Below are 19,045 nucleotides of genomic sequence, written 5' to 3' on the forward strand. Positions count from 1 at the left end.
TCCTCTCTGGGTCCTGCTGGGCAGGGTAGTTAGTCCTCCTCCTCTCTGGGTCCTGCTGGGTAGGGTAGTTAGTCCTCCTCGTCTCTGGGTCCTGCTGGGTAGGGTAGTTAGTCCTCCTCCTCTCTGGGTTGACTCCCCTCTCTCTCTCTGCCTCTCTCCCTCCTTCAGGAAATGACCCACTCTTGGCCTCCTCTCCTGACTGCCATCCAGACACCCAGCACAGTTGAGCCCTCCAAGTTCTCCTTCCCAGTCAAGGTGAGCCTGAAGGCCCTCTGCATTGCCTGAGCTGCACAACCTACTGTAACTAGTATTCACTTTAGGTATTCAACCTCAAAACACTTCAGGCCATGGGTTCTACTCTAAATAGCAACTCAGAATCCCCCCCCAAAAATGTCCTTTTACGCATGTTCCACTTAGTCATTCACAGCACCTACACTACATACATTAATCATCAGTGTTGTAGTCTGTTGTCGTAGATTCTGAGGGAAAGCATAACGCCTCCCTTGTCGTGTGTGTGGGAGTCTATGTTAGTGTCACTAAGGCTGGTTGCCTCTACTTTGTCCCCCTCACAGGAAGCACAGCATGTCCCACCTGCATCTCCAGGACAAAGTAAGTCAATGTGGGGGATTGGGAGTCTATACTCACTGGATATACCATATTACAACACGTTAATGTGGGGGATTGGGAGTCTATACTCACTGGATATACCATATTACAACACGTTAATGTGGGGGGATTGGGAGTCTATAGTCACTGGATATACCATATTACAACACGTTAATGTGGGGGATTGGGAGTCTATAGTCACTGGATATACCATATTACAGCATGAAGTTAAACACTAGCTCAGCAATGTACTTCTCAAAGTAGAACAAGGCTTTTATTAGCTCATTGGCAGTTGATGGGGGGGGTCGCTCTTGTGCAGCTCTGTTTCCGTGGTTGTGCTCTAAATACCACCTGGGTGCCCTCTCTTGCTTTCTCTCTCTATCTACATTTGTTCCTCTTGTGTGTCTTGCTCCCTCTCCTTCCTTCCCTTTCACTCCTCTCTCTCTCTCTCAATCCACCACGACGACACCTTCCCTTTTGGTGTCAGATTGTATTATCCTCATGACAGAGGAGACTTTAAAACCCTCCCATGGCCTCTTAACATCAAAACTACTGGAGAATGGTCACTTCCTCCACTCCTGTCGCTCTCTCTCTCTCTTTCGCCCGCCCTCTCTCTCTCTCTCGCCCGCCCTCTCTCTCTCTCTCGCCCGCCCTCTCTCTCTCTCTCGCCCGCCCTCTCTCTCTCTCTCTCGCCCGCCCTCTCTCTCTCTCTCTCTCTCGCCCGCTCTCTCTCTCTCTCGCCCGCTCTCTCTCTCTCTCTCGCCCGCCCTCTCTCTCTCTCTCGCCCGCCCTCTCTCTCTCTCTCTCGCCCGCCCTCTCTCTCTCTCTCGCCCGCCCTCTCTCTCTCTCTCGCCCGCCCTCTCTCTCTCTCTCGCCCGCCTCTCTCTCTCTGTCTCGCCCGCCCTCTCTCTCTCTCTCTCGCCCGCCCTCTCTCTCTCTCTCTCGCCCGCCCTCTCTCTCTCTCTCTCTCTCTCTCTCGCCCGCCCTCTCTCTTTCGCCCGCCCTCTCTCTTTCGCCCGCCTCTCTCTTTCGCGCCCTCTCTCTTTCGCCCGCCCTCTCTCTCTTGCCCGCCCGCCCTCTCTCTCTCTCGCCCGCCCTCTCTCTCTCTCTCGCCCGCCCTCTCTCTCTCTCTCTCTCTCTTGCGCTCACTATGCCTGAATCTCCTCCACTGAGCTCACTGATTTGGTGACGGGCCGTGATGCTGTTTAGTGCTGCATCCTTTATTCTGTCTGCGTTTTAGTAATGATGTTTGGTGTTATCTCTTCTCTTCCCAGAACACTATGGATCACCTCCACTAGACCCGCCCTCCATCTGTCAACAGAGCTCAGGGTGAGTATACACTCTTCACCCTGTGTCAAGTCCCCAACAAGGAGCTACACTGTGCCCCAGGCCCTGGCCTTCCGTTCGGGTTGAAAAAATTGTATAGATCGCTCTCAGATTAGAGGTTTCACCGGCAGGGACACATAGAGCCTCTAGTCACATGTGGGAGTGCCATTTGCATGAGTGCCACATACTCCATTTCTCTCTTTACAGACTGAGCCTGCAGAGGGCCAGCGTCCTCACACAGCCGTGTGTGTCACGGTTTCTTACCTAAACATCTTTCTATGTGTTGTAGTAGAACACAGCTGGGAAATTCCCACCCCGTCTCTTTAACGTCAGTGAGGACATGGTCAAAAAACAGCCGCGAAATTACGTACCAAAACTTTTTGAGGTGAGATGAATTCCCCCTTACAATATGACATACAAAAACGCCATGTCATGCATGCTCCTCACCTGTGTGTGATGGGGACCTCTGAAACAAAGTTTCCCCCAGGTGACCTCCCCCCCCCACAACACCTGAGCCACCTGAGCACAGGAAGGAGTTGAGGGCTCAGGCTAGTGGGCCCCAAGCGTAAACGGCTTCTGTTGGGGTATGCACCCAGGGGACAGTCCTATTACAATAGACAGGTGGGCTGACAATCCTATTTATAGCTACAGTACATGTTGGATGGATGGTGAAAGAGCTCTACAGTATCCCCTTTCACTCACCTACACCTTGTTTTTAAGGAATTGTATTCTCTTTATTCAACCCTTCATCCACACAATATTTAATGACCGTAAACCCGTCCGCCCGGCGGATATAACCGCGGTTGACCACTGGTTATGAGTCAACACGCGCGTCATTAACCTCCACTCACTCTTAGGGGGCCAAACATTTTTTTGCTAGCTCATGGAATGTGTTCATCTCTTGTCAAATTGCAGCTATGCCACCTAGCCTAGGCTATATGAATTTGTGTAGGTAGCCCTCAATTCAGGGTATATAGTGATGTTGCAGGGGGAAAATCACCGTCTTTACTAGGGCTGTTCTGGTGACCGTATTACCGCCACACCGGGAGTCATGACCGCAGTAAAATAAAGGTTGGGTGGATGGTGAAAGAGCTCTACAGTAACCCCCTTTCACTCACCTACACCTGAAAACAGGAAGGTTTCCAAGTTGGTAGAACATGGTGTTTGCAACGCCAGGGTTGTGGGTTCGATTCCCACGGGGGGACCAGTACGGAGAGAAGAAATGTATGCATTCACAACTGTAAGTCGCTTTGGATAAGAGCGTCTGCTAAATGACTAAAATGTTGTTTTTTTTTAAATGTAAATGTGAATCTCCACAGAGGAAATCTGGAGCTCTGTCAGAGTGACAGGCATGCCTGCAGGATTTCTTTTTGTCTGATTTTAGATATGTTCCTGCTTATCATTTCTAACATTTTGGTAGGCTAATTGTTAGTCAACTTTGACTATAATTGGATACATACAGCTTCTCTTCTGTCATTATATGTTGCCCTAGAAGACTAAATCAACTCTTGCTCACCAGAATGTCATAAATCGATAGAATGAATGCTTCAATTTAGTTGACAACTGTAAAGTTTTCCTTGTCATCTCTGCTTCTTTCGTGGAGCAAAGACATTTAGGGACCGGGGAGAAAATGCAATAACAAAAAAAGATTTTCCGTCTAAACTTTTGACTGGTTGTAAGGAAATAGAAAGCTGTGAAAAATGACTCAACATGTTTCTGATCATATTTCAGTTCGGCCTGGATGAATAGTATAAATTAAGATGTCAGCTTTTATGACGTTGGTGAAGAAAGCACCTGTACAGATGGTATCGAACTGCACATTCACACCCTCTCAAGATTCTGAAAGAAAGAAATCCTATTTCTCCACTCTTGTTCCCGAGTGAAAATCTTAATTTAATTTGGTGTGTCATGATAATGCAAGGAATGCTTAAATCTGCAGGAGTTAAGATTAAGGCAATATGAGAGGTTAAAGATGCACAGTCAGTATCCAGATTTCAGTTTACATCTGAACAGTAGCCTGCAAGTTCCCTTAGGCCTATTAGAAGTACCCGTCTTGTGACTGTCGAATATGTTTGGCGCCTCACAATCATCACGCATAACATCACTGCTATCATCCTTTTTTTACCACGTCACCAACTTTTTTAAAAACATTATTTATTTTCAACTCTCTTTTTCTCTTACTGATTTAAACTCCGACATTGTCCTTTTTTGCCACCGTGGATCGATGTTAACTTTTTTAAAAATTTATTTATTTTGCCCATCCCCAAAAGGATTTGGCAGTTGGCTTGTTGGCTATTTGGCGCACATGCAGTTAGGCCCTAAGCCTTAGGCTTTAGTCAATGATGCCAGATAGCCAAAAAGAATGAAAAGAAATACCTAAATGTAGCCTGTAAATATACATTTCACAAGAATTATACATTTATGTGACCGTTGGGTCTGCGTAATCTCCTGTTATGCACTATGGACATGCGTTTTGTAGTACCCAACTCGCTAATGATCCTCAGGTCGCTACTGGCCTGTTAGTCAGGACTCTATTTTCCCTCTAACCACTCTGACATCAATGCAAATTAAATCTAAAATCACATCAAACACTGTATCGTGCTTTTAAAACTCACCTCACTGTGATTTGATCCATTTTAAAGATGGAAGTTCAACAGCAGGTTGAAACTGAGTGTAAAACATGGTCCTTGTGGATGTTGTTTTAAAGCCTAACCTATTGAAATGGACAGCACTTTCTAAGGAGGTGATTAAATTCAAAACACCCATATGAATAGGCCTATATATGAGCCCAATCAGCCTACTGCATATCACACACAGCAGAAAAACATTTACAAATATATATTTTTTTAACCGTTTTTATTTGACCAGGTAAGTTGACAAGGGCAAATTCTCATTTACAGCAACGACCTGGGGAATATTTACAGGGGAGAGGAGGGGGGATAAATGAGCCAATTTGGAAGCTGGGGATGATTAGGTGACCATGATTGTATGAGGGCCAGATCAGGAATTTATCCAGGACACCGGGGTTAACACCCCTACTCTTACGATAAGTGCCATGGGATCTTTAGTGACCACAGAGAGTCAGGACACCAGTTTTAACGTCCCATCTGAAAGACGGCACCCTACACTGTGAATTGTAAGATGTCATAATTGATCTAGCAAGCCTATACTCCACAATTAATCATTCTAGTAATCACCTTTTTGAGTGTGGACTGTAAATGTACAGTACATCTCAAACAGCGTGTTTATATACACAATCTATTATTAATAAATGCGCTACAAAATGTTATCATCAGGTAAATAAGCCCACATCTATGTATAGTGGATGGACTTGGTTACTTTGTGCTACACATCACTTTTATGCTCAACATAGCCACTTCATATGAGCACTCGCTCCGCAATGGACTGTCCTACAGCCTGTGGCATGGTGCACAGCCACTTATACAAGGGTGGGTCTAATCCTGAATGCTAGTTAGTGATAACCGCATTCCAGCCAGTGTCTATTCCACAAATTACCACCGGCTAAATCTATGACGTTAAAATGCCTATTTACTCTGTTCCATCTGACTGCAATCCACTTTTTTTTTAGTGATGGTGAATATTAAATGGATTTTATTAGACATTTTTAAATGTAGATGTTCCAACGGCGCATATCAGTGGCTTTTAAATGTGTGGAAGCCTAGAGATGCTAAACGTGTTTTATTAATTAACGGTCAATTACCGTGAGACCGGGAGTCATCTGCATGACCATAACCGGCTGACAAAATGTCATCACCGATTCACCCCTAATCGTAACTCATTACATTTGCTTTTTAAACAGTATTGTTTTTTTTGTTGGTCATGCTGTGTCAGGATATGAGACTTTCATTCTCTGTCCTATCTTAACCTGCTGATCTGATTTTAATCTGTGTCTGTCTCTGTGTTCTCTGGTTGCAGGTAACCCTACTCTGTCTCAGTTTGGTTGTAACCCTGTTCTTTCTCTTTCTGGTCCCTCAGTACGGTTACAGCAGCACATTCCAGTGGGGTGGAGTCAGCCAGCTCCAGTGACTCTGAGAGCAGCTCAGGGTCAGAGTCAGGCAGTGAGAGCAGTGAGAGTGGGACAGAGGCCCCACCACAGCCCCTCAGGAGTAGCAGCCCACCTGTGACAAAGGTACAATCACACAGCACACTGATTAGTCATGCACTCAGAACACTTAAATAAATGTGCTTTGATCATATATACACTAATTTGTGTCCAGGAAACTGACCCCACAAAGTCCTGGACTAAAAAAAATTGCTCAATGGACAATCTCAGAACTAGATTTAGTCCTCTAATCTGTGCCTGGTCCAGTCAAACGTTTGGACACACCTACTCATTCAAGGGTTTTTCTTCATTTGTACTATTTTCTACATTGTAGAATACTAGTAAAGACATAAACTATGAAATAACACATATGGAATCGTGTAGTAACCAAAAAAGTGTTAAACAAATCAAAATATATTTGAGATTCTTCCCAAGTAGCCACCATTTTGCCTTGATAACCGCTTTGCACACTCTTGGCATTCTCTCAACCAGTTTCATGAAGTAGTCACCTGGAATGCATTTCAATCAACAGGTGTGCCTTGTTAAAAATTAATTCTTGGAATTTCTTTCCGTATTGCATTTGAGCCAATCAGTTGTTGTGTTGTGATAAGGTAGGGGTGGTATACAGAAGATAGCCCTATTTTGTAAAAGACCAAGTCTGTATTATGGCAAGAACAGATCAAATAAGCAAAGGGAAACGACCGTCAATATGGAACATTTGAAGAACTTTGAAAGTTTCTTTCAGTAGAAATCTGTCGTTTGAGATTTTTGGACTCATCAGACCAAAGGACAGATTTCCACCGTTCCATTGTTCATGTTTCTTGGCCCCAGCAAGTCTCTTATTATTATTGGTGTCCTTTAGAAGTGGTTTCTTTGCAGCAATTTGACCATGAAGGCCTGACTCACACAGTCTCCTCTGAACAGTTGATGTTGAGATGTGTCTGTTACTTGAACCTCTGCAGCAGAGGTATCTCTGGGTCTTCCTTTCCTGTGGCGGTCCTCATGAGAGCCAGTTTCATCATGGCGCTTGATGGTTTTTGCGACTGCACTTGAAGAATCTTTCAAAGTTCTTAAAATGTTCCATGTTGACTGACCTTCATGTCTTAAACTAATAATGGACTGTCTTCTGTATACCAACCCTACCTTGTCACAACACAACTGATTGGCTCAAACGCATTAAAGAAGGAAAGAAATTCCACAAATTAACTTTTAACAAGGTACACACCTGTAAATTGAAATTATTTATTTAACACTTTTTTGGTTACTGCATGATTCCATGTGTTATTTCATAGTTTTTATGTCTTCACTATTCTACAATATTAAAAATAAAGAAATCTTTGAATGAGTAGGTGTCCAAACTTTTGACTGGTACTAAAATATATATATTTTATTTATTTATTTTTGTGGTAATGACTGGAGTAGCATGGTTTCCATGGTTTCCAGGTGTCTGATGCCATTCCATTCGTTCCGTTCCAGCCATTCTTATGAGCCGTCCTCCCCTCAGCAGCCTCCGCTAATATATATTTGTGTTTCTTTTCATTGATCCTATATTGTCTGTCCAGACGGAGGGCCCCGTGGTGACTAACTGGCAGTTGAACAACTGGATCCGAGTGAGCCAGCAGAACCCCAGCACAGAGAGCCAGAGTGACACTCTACTGAGCCCTCTACACAAACAGCAGCAGAGCCATGAGGAGGAGGCCATTCCTCCCAGGGACTACAAATCCCACACACCCCCACATCGCCCAGAGTTCAGTGACGGTGAAGCCAAACCTCAACGCAGTGAAGGCGCTGCCCACAACCAGCATGTCCAACACAAGTCCCCGGCCGCCTCGCACATTGGGAACAGCAGCAGCAGCCAGAGAAAGACAGTGGGGAACAAACACCCCTCCAGACCAGCCAAGGCTACCCGCCCTGAAGACCCTCAGGCTGGGTTACAGGTGGAGAGTGTGGAGGTGGTCCCCCGTGACAAAGACTCCTCGTTCACAGACAGGCCAAAGGTCAAAACGAAAACCGGCCACAGCAGTAGCAAGAGCAGCGGAGCCAAAACAAACAGCAGGAAGCCTGCCAAGCGTGGCGCCTCTGAGAAGAAGACCGAACAACCAGAGTCACAGGGTGGCCCCAAGGTGACTCTGGTGTTGGACTGTAAGAGGGAGAAGTCTCCTAGTCCCAACCCTGCCCAGGAGGTAGACCAGCCAGCCCCAGCTGTGGTGAAGACCACCAGTGTCAGGACAGAGACCCTCCCGGCCCCTCAGAAGGGCCAAAAGAAGCCCCGGCGCCACTCTCTAGACCCGTCACACAAGGCCAAGCGGGAGTCCTCAGCCAAAGCTTCCAGGGTCCGCCAGGGGCCAACACGGGCCCTGCTGGTAAAGATAGAACTGAGCCTGCTGTCCAGGGTGCCCTCCCAGGGCTCCAGGCCTCCTTCAGGGGGCCAGGAGCCAGCCATCAGGAAGGGACCCAACACGGCCCCAGAGAGGGGGGACACCAACCCTGCTGCCCCCATCCCTACCAAAGTCTGCAAGAAGAGACCGGTATGTTGGCTTTTTATTGTTATGATGAAATGGTATGGTGTTGCAGGTTAGTAGTGGTTGTTGTTTTTTGCTTGATGAGCTGGTCTTGGTTCAGCAGCCCTTTGTATTAGTAGTAACCTTCTCCCACTCCTAGCCCGGTGTAGGTGTATCAGCAGTGCTAAAACACAATGGGGTTGTGCTTGCTATCATACCGGCAGACACCGTGTCCCGTACTACCTGTACACCTTCCTGTTACGCAACGGCACCGTCCGCAACCGCAGGTCTCTCCAGAGGGTGGTGCGGTCAGCCCAACGAATCACCGGGGGCAAACTACCTGCCCTCCAGGACACCTTCAGCCAACGGTGTCACAGGGAAGGCCATGAAGATCATCAAGGACCTCAGCCACCTGAGCCACGGCCTGTTCACCCTGCTACCATCTAGAAGATCATCAAGGTCCTCAGCCACCTGAGCCACGGCCTGTTCACCCTGCTACCATCTAGAAGATCATCAAGGACCTCAGCCACCTGAGCCACGGCCTGTTTACCCTGCGACCATCTAGAAGATCATCAAGGACCTCAGCCACCTGAGCCACGGCCTGTTCACCCTGCTAACATCTAGAAGGCGGAGACCGTGCAGGTGCATCAAAGCTGGGAACGAGAGACTGAGAAACAGCTTCTATCTCCAGACAGTCAGACTGTTAAACAGTCACCATTAGCAGGCCTCCGCCCTGAACATCAGTCACTGTCACTAGCTAGCTATCACCCAGTACTCTACCCTGCACCTTAGTGACTAACATATGCAAGGAAAACCATTCTTCACACCATGACACCAGGCAGGATGGGGTCCATGGACTCATGCTGCATACGCCAAATCCTGACTCTGCCATCAGCATGACGCATCAGGAACCAGGATTCGTCGGACCAGGCGATGTTTTTTCCACTCAATTGTCCAGTGTTGGTGATCTCGTGCCCACAGGAGCTGCCTCTTCTTCTTCTTGTTTTTTAGCTGATAGGAGTGGAACCCTGTGTGGTCGTCTGCTGCAAATAGCCAATCCCGTGACAAGGAACGATGAGTTGTGCGTTCTGAGATGCCGTTCTGCAAACCGCTGTGGTTCTGCGCCGTTATTTGCCTGTTTGTGGGTCCGCCTGTTAGCTTGCATGATTCTTACCATTCTCCTTCGACCTGTCTCTCATCAACAAGCAGTTTTTTTTCGCCCACAGAGCTGCCGCTGACGATCATACCACGCTTTGGTCACTCGTTGTTGCACATTTTAGCGTTCGATCAAACCGTAATGGAAAGTCTCAATGTCTGCCTGCTTTATAGTATATAGCAAGCCACGTGACTCACTGTCTGTAGGAGCAAATCATTTTCATAAAGGGTGTGGTGTACCTAATAAATGTATAACTACTGCTGTACACACCTTTTCTATTCATATACTGTCCATACTGTCTATACACACTATCCTATATAACTACTGTCTATACACACCATCCTATATAACTACTGTCTATACACACCATCCTATATAACTACTGTCCATACTGTCTATACACACCATCCTATATAACTACTGTCTATACACACCATCCTATTATAACTACTGTCTATACACACCATCCTATTATAACTACTGTCTATACACACCATCCTATATAACTACTGTCTATACACACCATCCTATATAACTACTGTCTATACACACCATCCTATATAACTACTGTCTATACACACCATCCTCTATAACTACTGTCTATACACACCATCCTATATAACTACTGTCTATACTGTCTATACACACCATCCTATTATAACTACTGTCTATACACACCATCCTATATAACTACTGTCTATACACACCATCCTCTATAACTACTGTCTATACACACCATCCTATATAACTACTGTCTATACACACCATCCTCTATAACTACTGTCTATACACACCATCCTATTATAACTGTCTATACACACCATCCTCTATAACTACTGTCTATACACACCATCCTATATAACTACTGTCTATACTGTCTATACACACCATCCTATATAACTACTGTCTATACACACCATCCTATATAACTACTGTCTATACACACTATCCTATATAACTACTGTCTATACACACCATCCTATATAACTACTGTCTATACACACCATCCTATTATAACTACTGTCTATACACACCATCCTATATAACTACTGTCTATACACACCATCCTATATAACTACTGTCTATACACACCATCCTATATAACTACTGTCTATACACACCATCCTATATAACTACTGTCTATACACACCATCCTATATAACTACTGTCTATACACACCATCCTATATAACTACTGTCTATACACACCATCCTATATAACTACTGTCTATACACACCATCCTATATAACTACTGTCTATACACACCATCCTATATAACTACTGTCTATACACACCATCCTATATAACTACTGTCTATACACACCATCCTATATAACTACTGTCTATACACACCATCCTATATAACTACTGTCTATACACACCATCCTATATAACTACTGTCTATACACACCATCCTATTATAACTACTGTCTATACACACCATCCTATATAACTACTGTCTATACACACCATCCTATATAACTACTGTCTATACACACCATCCTATATAACTACTGTCTATACACACCATCCTATATAACTACTGTCTATACACACCATCCTATATAACTACTGTCTATACTGTCTATACACACCATCCTATATAACTACTGTCCATACTGTCTATACACACCATCCTATATAACTACTGTCTATACACACCATCCTATATAACTACTGTCCATACTGTCTATACACACCATCCTATATAACTACTGTCTATACTGTCTATACACACCATCCTCTATAACTACTGTCTATACACACCATCCTATATAACTACTGTCTATACACACCATCCTATATAACTACTGTCTATACACACCATCCTATATAACTACTGTCTATACACACCATCCTATATAACTACTGTCTATACACACCATCCTATATAACTACTGTCTATACACACCATCCTATATAACTACTGTCTATACTGTCTATACACACCATCCTATATAACTACTGTCTATACACACCATCCTATATAACTACTGTCTATACACACCATCCTATATAACTACTGTCTATACACACCATCCTATATAACTACTGTCTATACTGTCTATACACACCATCCTATATAACTACTGTCCATACTGTCTATACACACCATCCTATATAACTACTGTCTATACTGTCTATACACACCATCCTATTATAACTACTGTCTATACACACCATCCTATATAACTACTGTCCATACTGTCTATACACACCATCCTATTATAACTACTGTCTATACACACCATCCTATATAACTACTGTCCATACTGTCTATACACACCATCCTATATAACTACTGTCTATACTGTCTATACACACCATCCTATTATAACTACTGTCTATACACACCATCCTATTATAACTACTGTCTATACACACCATCCTATATAACTACTGTCTATACACACCATCCTATATAACTACTGTCTATACACACCATCCTATATAACTACTGTCTATACACACCATCCTATATAACTACTGTCTATACACACCATCCTATATAACTACTGTCCATACACACCATCCTATATAACTACTGTCTATACACACCATCCTATATAACTACTGTCTATACACACCATCCTATATAACTACTGTCTATACTGTCTATACACACCATCCTATATAACTACTGTCCATACTGTCTATACACACCATCCTATATAACTACTGTCTATACACACCATCCTATATAACTACTGTCCATACACACCATCCTATATAACTACTGTCTATACACACCATCCTATATAACTACTGTCTATACACACCATCCTATATAACTACTGTCTATACACACCATCCTATATAACTACTGTCCATACACACCATCCTATATAACTACTGTCTATACACACCATCCTATATAACTACTGTCTATACACACCATCCTATATAACTACTGTCTATACTGTCTATACACACCATCCTATATAACTACTGTCCATACTGTCTATACACACCATCCTATATAACTACTGTCTATACACACCATCCTATATAACTACTGTCTATACTGTCTATACACACCATCCTATATAACTACTGTCCATACTGTCTATACACACCATCCTATATAACTACTGTCTATACTGTCTATACACACCATCCTATATAACTACTGTCTATACACACCATCCTATATAACTACTGTCTATACACACCATCCTATATAACTACTGTCTATACACACCATCCTATATAACTACTGTCTATACACACCATCCTATATAACTACTGTCTATACTGTCTATACACACCATCCTATTATAACTACTGTCTATACACACCATCCTATTATAACTACTGTCTATACACACCATCCTATATAACTACTGTCTATACTGTCTATACACACCATCCTATATAACTACTGTCTATACTGTCTATACACACCATCCTATATAACTACTGTCTATACTGTCTATACACACCATCCTATATAACTACTGTCTATACACACCATCCTATATAACTACTGTCTATACACACCATCCTATATAACTACTGTCTATACACACCATCCTATATAACTACTGTCTATACACACCATCCTATATAACTACTGTCTATACTGTCTATACACACCATCCTATATAACTACTGTCCATACTGTCTATACACACCATCCTATATAACTACTGTCTATACTGTCTATACACACCATCCTATATAACTACTGTCGATACACACCATCCTATATAACTACTGTCTATACACACCATCCTATATAACTACTGTCTATACACACCATCCTATATAACTACTGTCTATACACACCATCCTATATAACTACTGTCTATACTGTCTATACACACCATCCTATTATAACTACTGTCTATACACACCATCCTATATAACTACTGTCTATACTGTCTATACACACCATCCTATATAACTACTGTCTATACACACCATCCTATTATAACTACTGTCTATACACACCATCCTATATAACTACTGTCTATACACACCATCCTATATAACTACTGTCTATACACACCAGCCTATTGTAACTGCTGTCTATACACACCATTTTATATATGTATTCCGAACTCTGCATATGCTCGTTTTTTTATTTTTTATTTATTCCTTTCTTTGTAGTTTGGTAATTTGTGTGTATTGTTAGGTATTGCTGCACTGTTGAAGTCAGAAACATTTAGCTGCATCTATGATAATATGTGTACTCGTCCGATTTTTGATTGCATTTAGAGAGACCAGTCTATGGCTTAGTTAAAAAATTGAGTCGAATTGTTATGTACAGTATCTGGTTTGTTTTCTTTGGCTCTCTGCTGTTGAGGTGTACAGGGCAGCCTGGCCTCGTTCACAAGGCTCTTATCTAGGCTGTGTGTCATTGCCCATCTGAGGGCTGCCAACCTGTATGGTTGACTGACGTTATAAAGTGGTAGTACTGTGATAATGGTGGTTTCGCCATAGTCGCTTGGTTGGCCCTTTTTAGAACTGGAAGAAGAGCGAGCGTGTCTCTAATACGTTTTGTTTCTCAGGCTGAGAAGGATGTGAAAACCGTGCCAAGGAAGAAGCCAAAGCTGCAGAATGATCTTAAACCCTCCTCTTCAGGTCCTGGTTCCCGCAAGTCTGAGTGAGTAACACTACACCTGCTCTCTCCTCCTCCTCCTAGCGAGTGAGTAACACTACACCTGCTCTCTCCTCCTCCTCCTCCTAGCTAGTGAGTAACACTACACCTGCTCTCTCCTCCTCCTCCTCCTAGCTAGTGAGTAACACTACACCTGCTCTCTCTCCTCCTCCTAGCTAGTGAGTAACACTACACCTGCTCTCTCTCCTCCTCCTAGCTAGTGAGTAACACTACCACTGCTCTCTCTCCTCCTCCTAGCTAGTGAGTAACACTACCACTGCTCTCTCCTCCTCCTCCTAGCTAGTGAGTAACACTACACCTGCTCTCTCTCTCTCCTCCTAGCTAGTGAGTAACACTACACCTGCTCTCTCCTCCTCCTCCTAGCTAGTGAGTAACACTACACCTGCTCTCTCTCTCTCCTCCTAGCTAGTGAGTAACACTACACCTGCTCTCTCTCTCCTCCTCCTAGCTAGTGAGTAACACTACACCTGCTCTCTCTCCTCCTCCTCCTAGCTAGTGAGTAACACTACACCTGCTCTCTCTCCTCCTCCTCCTAGCTAGTGAGTAACACTACCACTGCTCTCTCCTCCTCCTAGCTAGCTAGTGAGTAACACTACACCTGCTCCCTCTCTCCTCCTAGCTAGTGAGTAACGCTACACCTGCTCTCTCTCCTCCTAGCTAGCTAGTGAGTAACACTACACCTGCTCTCTCTCTCCTCCTAGCTAGCTAGTGAGTAACACTACACCTGCTCTCTCTCCTCCTCCTAGCTAGCTAGTGAGTAACACTACACCTGCTCTCTCTCCTCCTCCTCCTAGCTAGTGAGTAACACTACACCTGCTCTCTCTCCTCCTCCTCCTAGCTAGTGAGTAACACTACACCTGCTCTCTCTCCTCCTCCTCCTAGCTAGTGAGTAACACTACACCTGCTCTCTCTCCTCCTCCTCCTAGCTAGTGAGTAACACGACACCTGCTCTCTCCTCCTCCTCCTAGCTAGTGAGTAACACTACACCTGCTCTCTCCTCCTCCTAGCTAGTGAGTAACACTACACCTGCTCTCTCCTCCTCCTCCTAGCTAGTGAGTAACACGACACCTGCTCTCTCCTCCTCCTCCTAGCTAGTGAGTAACACGACACCTGCTCTCTCCTCCTCCTCCTAGCTAGTGAGTAACACTACACCTGCTCTCTCCTCCTCCTCCTCCTAGCTAGTGAGTAACACTACACCTGCTCTCTCCTCCTCCTCCTCCTAGCTAGTGAGTAACACTACACCTGCTCTCTCCTCCTCCTCCTCCTAGCTAGTGAGTAACACTACACCTGCTCTCTCTCTCTCCTCCTCCTAGCTAGTGAGTAACACTACACCTGCTCTCTCTCTCTCCTCCTAGCTAGCTAGTGAGTAACACTACACCTGCTCTCTCTCTCTCCTCCTCCTAGCTAGTGAGTAACACTACACCTGCTCTCTCTCTCTCTCCTCCTCCTAGCTAGTGAGCAACGCTACACCTGCTCTCTCTCTCTCTCTCTCCTCCTCCTAGCTAGTGAGTAACGCTACACCTGCTCTCTCTCTCTCTCTCTCTCTCTACTCCTCCTAGCTAGTGAGTAACGCTACACCTGCTCTCTCTCTCTCCTCTCCTCCTAGCTAGTGAGTAACGCTACACCTGCTCTCTCTCTCCTCCTCCTAGCTAGTGTGAGTAACGCTACACCTGCTCTCTCTCTCTCCTCCTCCTAGCTAGTGTGAGTAACGCTACACCTGCTCTCTCTCTCTCCTCCTCCTAGCTAGTGTGAGTAACGCTACACCTGCTCTCTCTCTCTCCTCCTCCTAGCTAGTGTGAGTAACGCTACACCTGCTCTCTCTCTCTCCTCCTCCTAGCTAGTGTGAGTAACGCTACACCTGCTCTCTCTCTCTCCTCCTCCTAGCTAGTGTGAGTAACGCTACACCTGCTCTCTCTCTCTCCTCCTCCTAGCTAGTGTGAGTAATGCTACACCTGCGCTCTCTCTCTCTCCTCCTCCTAGCTAGTGTGAGTAACGCTACACCTGCTCTCTCTCTCTCTCCTCCTCCTAGCTAGTGTGAGTAACGCTACACCTGCTCTCTCTCTCTCTCCTCCTCCTAGCTAGTGTGAGTAACGCTACACCTGCTCTCTCTCTCTCTCCTCCTCCTAGCTAGTGTGAGTAACGCTACACCTGCTCTCTCTCTCTCTCCTCCTCCTAGCTAGTGTGAGTAACGCCACACCTGCTCTCTCTCTCTCTCCTCCTCCTAGCTAGTGTGAGTAACGCTACACCTGCTCTCTCTCTCTCTCCTCCTCCTAGCTAGTGTGAGTAACGCTACACCTGCTCTCTCTCTCTCTCCTCCTCCTAGCTAGTGTGAGTAACGCTACACCTGCTCTCTCTCTCTCTCCTCCTCCTAGCTAGTGTGAGTAACGCTACACCTGCTCTCTCTCTCTCTCCTCCTCCTAGCTAGTGTGAGTAACGCTACACCTGCTCTCTCTCTCTCTCCTCCTCCTAGCTAGTGTGAGTAACGCTACACCTGCTCTCGCTCTCTCTCCTCCTCCTAGCTAGCTAGTGAGTAACGCTACACCTGCTCTCGCTCTCCTCCTCCTAGCTAGCTAGTGAGTAACGCTACACCTGCTCTCGCTCTCCTCCTCCTAGCTAGCTAGTGAGTAACGCTACACCTGCTCTCGCTCTCCTCCTCCTAGCTAGCTAGTGAGTAACGCTACACCTGCTCTCTCGCTCTCCTCCTCCTAGCTAGCTAGTGAGTAACGCTACACCTGCTCTCTCTCTCCTCCTAGCTAGCTAGTGAGTAACACTACACCTGCTCCCTCTCTCCTCCTAGCTAGCTAGTGAGTAACACTACACCTGCTCCCTCTCTCCTCCTCCTAGCTAGTGAGTAACACTACACCTGCTCTCTCTCCTCCTAGCTAGCTAGTGAGTAACACTACACCTGCTCTCTCTCCTCCTCCTAGCTAGTGAGTAACACTACACCTGCTCTCTCTCTCCTCCTAGCTAGCTAGTGAGTAACGCTACACCTGCTCTCTCTCTCCTCCTCCTAGCTAGTGAGTAACGCTACACCTGCTCTCTCCTCCTCCTCCTAGCTAGTGAGTAACGCTACACCTGCTCTCTCCTCCTCCTCCTAGCTAGTGAGTAACGCTACACCTGCTCTCTCCTCCGCCTCCTCCTAGCTAGTGAGTAACGCTACACCTGCTCTCTCCTCCTCCTCCTAGCTAGTGAGTAACGCTACACCTGCTCTCTCCTCCTCCTCCTCCTATCTAGTGAGTAACACTACACCTGCTCTCTCTCTCTCTCTCCTCCTAGTTAGTGTCTTCATATCTATGCAGCGGATCCATCCTTCCATAGCTTCTCTGCCCCAAACTACTTCTGGTATATCATTCTTCTTGTTTACCTTCTAACATTACAAAGATATTGGAGATGCATCAAAGAAAAGGTTTGGTGATTTCCAAGCACCTTAATTACCTCTCATTTGGCCATATGCCACCCTAGAGACTGGTCTGGGTGTCAAACTTGGAAAGTCCCGCCCCCCCAGTAGAGATCAACAGCATTCCTATTCCCCTCATTCTACTCTCCCCTCTGTAACATGCTGTCTGGCCTGCTTTCTCACAGGACTGAGAAGAAGCGGTCCAAGGGGGCTCTGCTGCAGCCCACTACCACTCAGGACCCTGGGAAAGGGCAGGGGGGCCACAAACGGCACGAGGTGGATGCCCCAGAGCCGAGCACAGCATCTGCAACCCACCGCAGGGACAGGGAGGCCTCCACACCGGTCAAGCACAAGAAGAGCACTGGAAAACAACGCACAGAGCATGCCAAGGTAGTATATTTGAGTCCGTTTTGATGTTATACATTAACGCATGTGTGTCAGATGTTATACAAAGGAAAGAAGCTCAGTATTTTATGTAGCATTTAATTGGTTGTATGAAGCTTATATGAAATAAATGAAAATCAGATGTTGATATGAAGGCTGTTCTAATACTTTCTCGTCTGTGGTTCTGGCAGAAAGCCCCCAAGAGCAGCGTTGCCTTCTCCGTGCCTTCTCAGCCCACCAGGGCTGCCCTGTCCTCCAGACCCCTGCTCCAGTTTGAAGACAGGTAAACGTCCCTCCCTGTTTGTCATTGTTGTACGAGTGGCCATTTCTCCATCTCTCCGAGGGGTGTTGTTGTGTCTGATCAGTAACTCTGTTCCTGCCGCCCACAGGCAGCAGCCAGTGGAGTATCATATGAAGGAAGCCAAAACACTCAAGCACAAAGCAGATGCCACGGTAACTGTCCAGTCTTTCTCTCATTCTCTCTCAATTCTACATTTCTGTTTCACTTTCTCATAAGAGACGAGCTCAGTGGATTCGGTGTCCCAATTTTAAATCAAGGTCTGTGTGTTTTAATCCAGCCGGATAAGGTGGGCAAAGCTTTCAACTACCTAGATGCTGCCATGTCCTTCGTGGAGAGCGGCATCGCTATGGAAACCGATCCCCAGACCCCGAAGTCGGCATATACGATGTTCGCTGAAACCTTGGATCTGATCAGGTGAGCAACCGAAAACAAATATGTTCTAGATAGGGCTTCTTAGCTGTAGTGAGTAGTCTACGCACTGAGACTATCCACAGAATAATAGAAACAAGAAAAATGGAATGAAACTATGATGAAAGTACTCCCTCTACTGTCCCCTTTCTGACTGCTGACGTAACACAATTTGGATGTGTGATCTAGGACACGATGTGAAACTCTCCTTTTGCTTTACTGTGTTTGCTGTGCTTCGGCTAGTTGTGTTTTTTTTTTAAATACCACATCTGCCGGTCT

The 19,045-nt window shown here is 45.3% G+C and overlaps 1 protein-coding gene across 3 annotated transcripts in view; it reads left to right on the top strand.

Moving 5' to 3' along the window:
* LOC106568507 (AF4/FMR2 family member 1) overlaps window positions 1–19,045 on the top strand; it is a 72,147-nt gene that overhangs the window by 43,897 nt on the left and 9,205 nt on the right. For all 3 annotated transcript variants that reach the window (XM_014138925.2, XM_014138926.2, XM_014138927.2), the window contains exons 5-14: window positions 169–255; window positions 573–609; window positions 1,881–1,935; window positions 5,929–6,082; window positions 7,558–8,523; window positions 14,167–14,261; window positions 17,859–18,063; window positions 18,249–18,340; window positions 18,447–18,510; window positions 18,636–18,772. In XM_014138925.2, the coding sequence (XP_013994400.2) occupies window positions 169–255; window positions 573–609; window positions 1,881–1,935; window positions 5,929–6,082; window positions 7,558–8,523; window positions 14,167–14,261; window positions 17,859–18,063; window positions 18,249–18,340; window positions 18,447–18,510; window positions 18,636–18,772 (1,892 nt within the window). The remainder of the gene's footprint in view (window positions 1–168; window positions 256–572; window positions 610–1,880; window positions 1,936–5,928; window positions 6,083–7,557; window positions 8,524–14,166; window positions 14,262–17,858; window positions 18,064–18,248; window positions 18,341–18,446; window positions 18,511–18,635; window positions 18,773–19,045) is intronic.

Source organism: Salmo salar, chromosome ssa13 (genome assembly GCF_905237065.1).
Source record: "Salmo salar chromosome ssa13, Ssal_v3.1, whole genome shotgun sequence".
NCBI lineage: Eukaryota > Metazoa > Chordata > Actinopteri > Salmoniformes > Salmonidae > Salmo > Salmo salar.